Source organism: Tarenaya hassleriana, unplaced genomic scaffold, assembly GCF_000463585.1.
Source record: "Tarenaya hassleriana unplaced genomic scaffold, ASM46358v1 Cleome2481, whole genome shotgun sequence".
In the NCBI taxonomy this organism is placed as follows: Eukaryota; Viridiplantae; Streptophyta; class Magnoliopsida; order Brassicales; family Cleomaceae; genus Tarenaya; species Tarenaya hassleriana.
The window spans coordinates 1-1,102 of NW_010965759.1; the positions used below are offsets into that span (position 1 = coordinate 1).

A 1,102-nucleotide genomic window follows, 5' to 3' on the forward strand; every position below is an offset into this window, starting at 1 on the left:
ATGTAGAGAACGTTAGTGAAGTACACGCTCTTAAAGCTGAACTAGCTGAACTGAAGATGCAGATCTATTCATCGAACCACAACGCTTTAGGCGAAACATCGAATCAGCTAAGTGGAGACCAGTCTATATTCTCACAAGAACAAGGGGTTGAGGATGTCAACTATGTTGCAAACAATCCTTATTCCAACACCTACAACCTAGGCTGGAGGAATCACCCTAACTTCTCTTATAAGAGCAACAATTACCAAAACGCTCTTCAAGAGAACAGGAACCGAACGTTCCAAAATGCGGGACCATTCCAAGGTCAGACTTTCCAATAAAAGACCTCAACAACAGTTTCAAGGATACCAAGGGTATCAAGGAAACCAACAATTTAGAGGTCAACAACAACAACCTTAGCAAAAATTTGATCAGACCCCTGATATTGAGACGATGCTCGAGACGCTCTTGCAAGGGCAAACATCTATGAGTAACACAATGCAAGGAATGGTCACCGAACAGAGTGATTTAAAGAAGCAAATCCAAGGGATAGAGTCCTATGTAAAGCTTCTCGATAACCAGGTAGCTCAACTCGCAGCTAAACCTAGCAGGACGCAGGGCACTTTACCTTGTAAACCTGAACCAAAACCTCGTGAGCAATGTAATTCTGTCTATGTGGATGCGAACAAAACTTACGAAACTAGAACAAAGAAGAGCCTATCTAGAGAGGCAAAGGAATCCGATGTAGAGGAACCGGAGGACGTGTACGTTTCGCCACCTCCACGACCACCTCCTATACCGTTCCCACAATGGTTACAGCGTATTCCGCAAGTAAACAGCGAACTCACGATGTTCGCAGATATGTGGAAGAAGATGGAAATCGTCCAGCCCTTACAAGAGGCTATAGCGCAAACACCATCTTACGAGAAATTTCTTAAAGATACACTCGTTAAGAAGGAGAAATTAGAAGAAGAATTAGTAATCCTAACAGATGAATGCAGTGCTCTACTGCAATAGAACTTACCAGCCAAGATGGCAGATCTAGGAAGTTTCTCCATACCTTGCCAACTGGGCAGCGTCTCTATTCCTAGCGCACTATGCGACTTGGGAGCGAGTGTGAGTC

At 44.0% G+C, this 1,102-nt stretch overlaps 1 protein-coding gene across 1 annotated transcript; it reads left to right on the top strand.

The window, feature by feature from the left end:
- Positions 1-432: 432 nt before the first annotated feature.
- LOC104816134 lies at positions 433-996 on the top strand. Its single transcript, XM_010544806.1, has one exon. It carries the CDS (start codon positions 433-435, stop codon positions 994-996), a length of 564 nt encoding a protein of 187 aa, XP_010543108.1.
- Positions 997-1,102: the final 106 nt, after the last annotated feature.

Coding starts and splice junctions, on each gene's coding strand:
- LOC104816134 (XM_010544806.1), top strand. CDS start 433: ATGCTCGAGACGCTCTTGCAAGGGCAAACATCTATGAGTAACACAATG.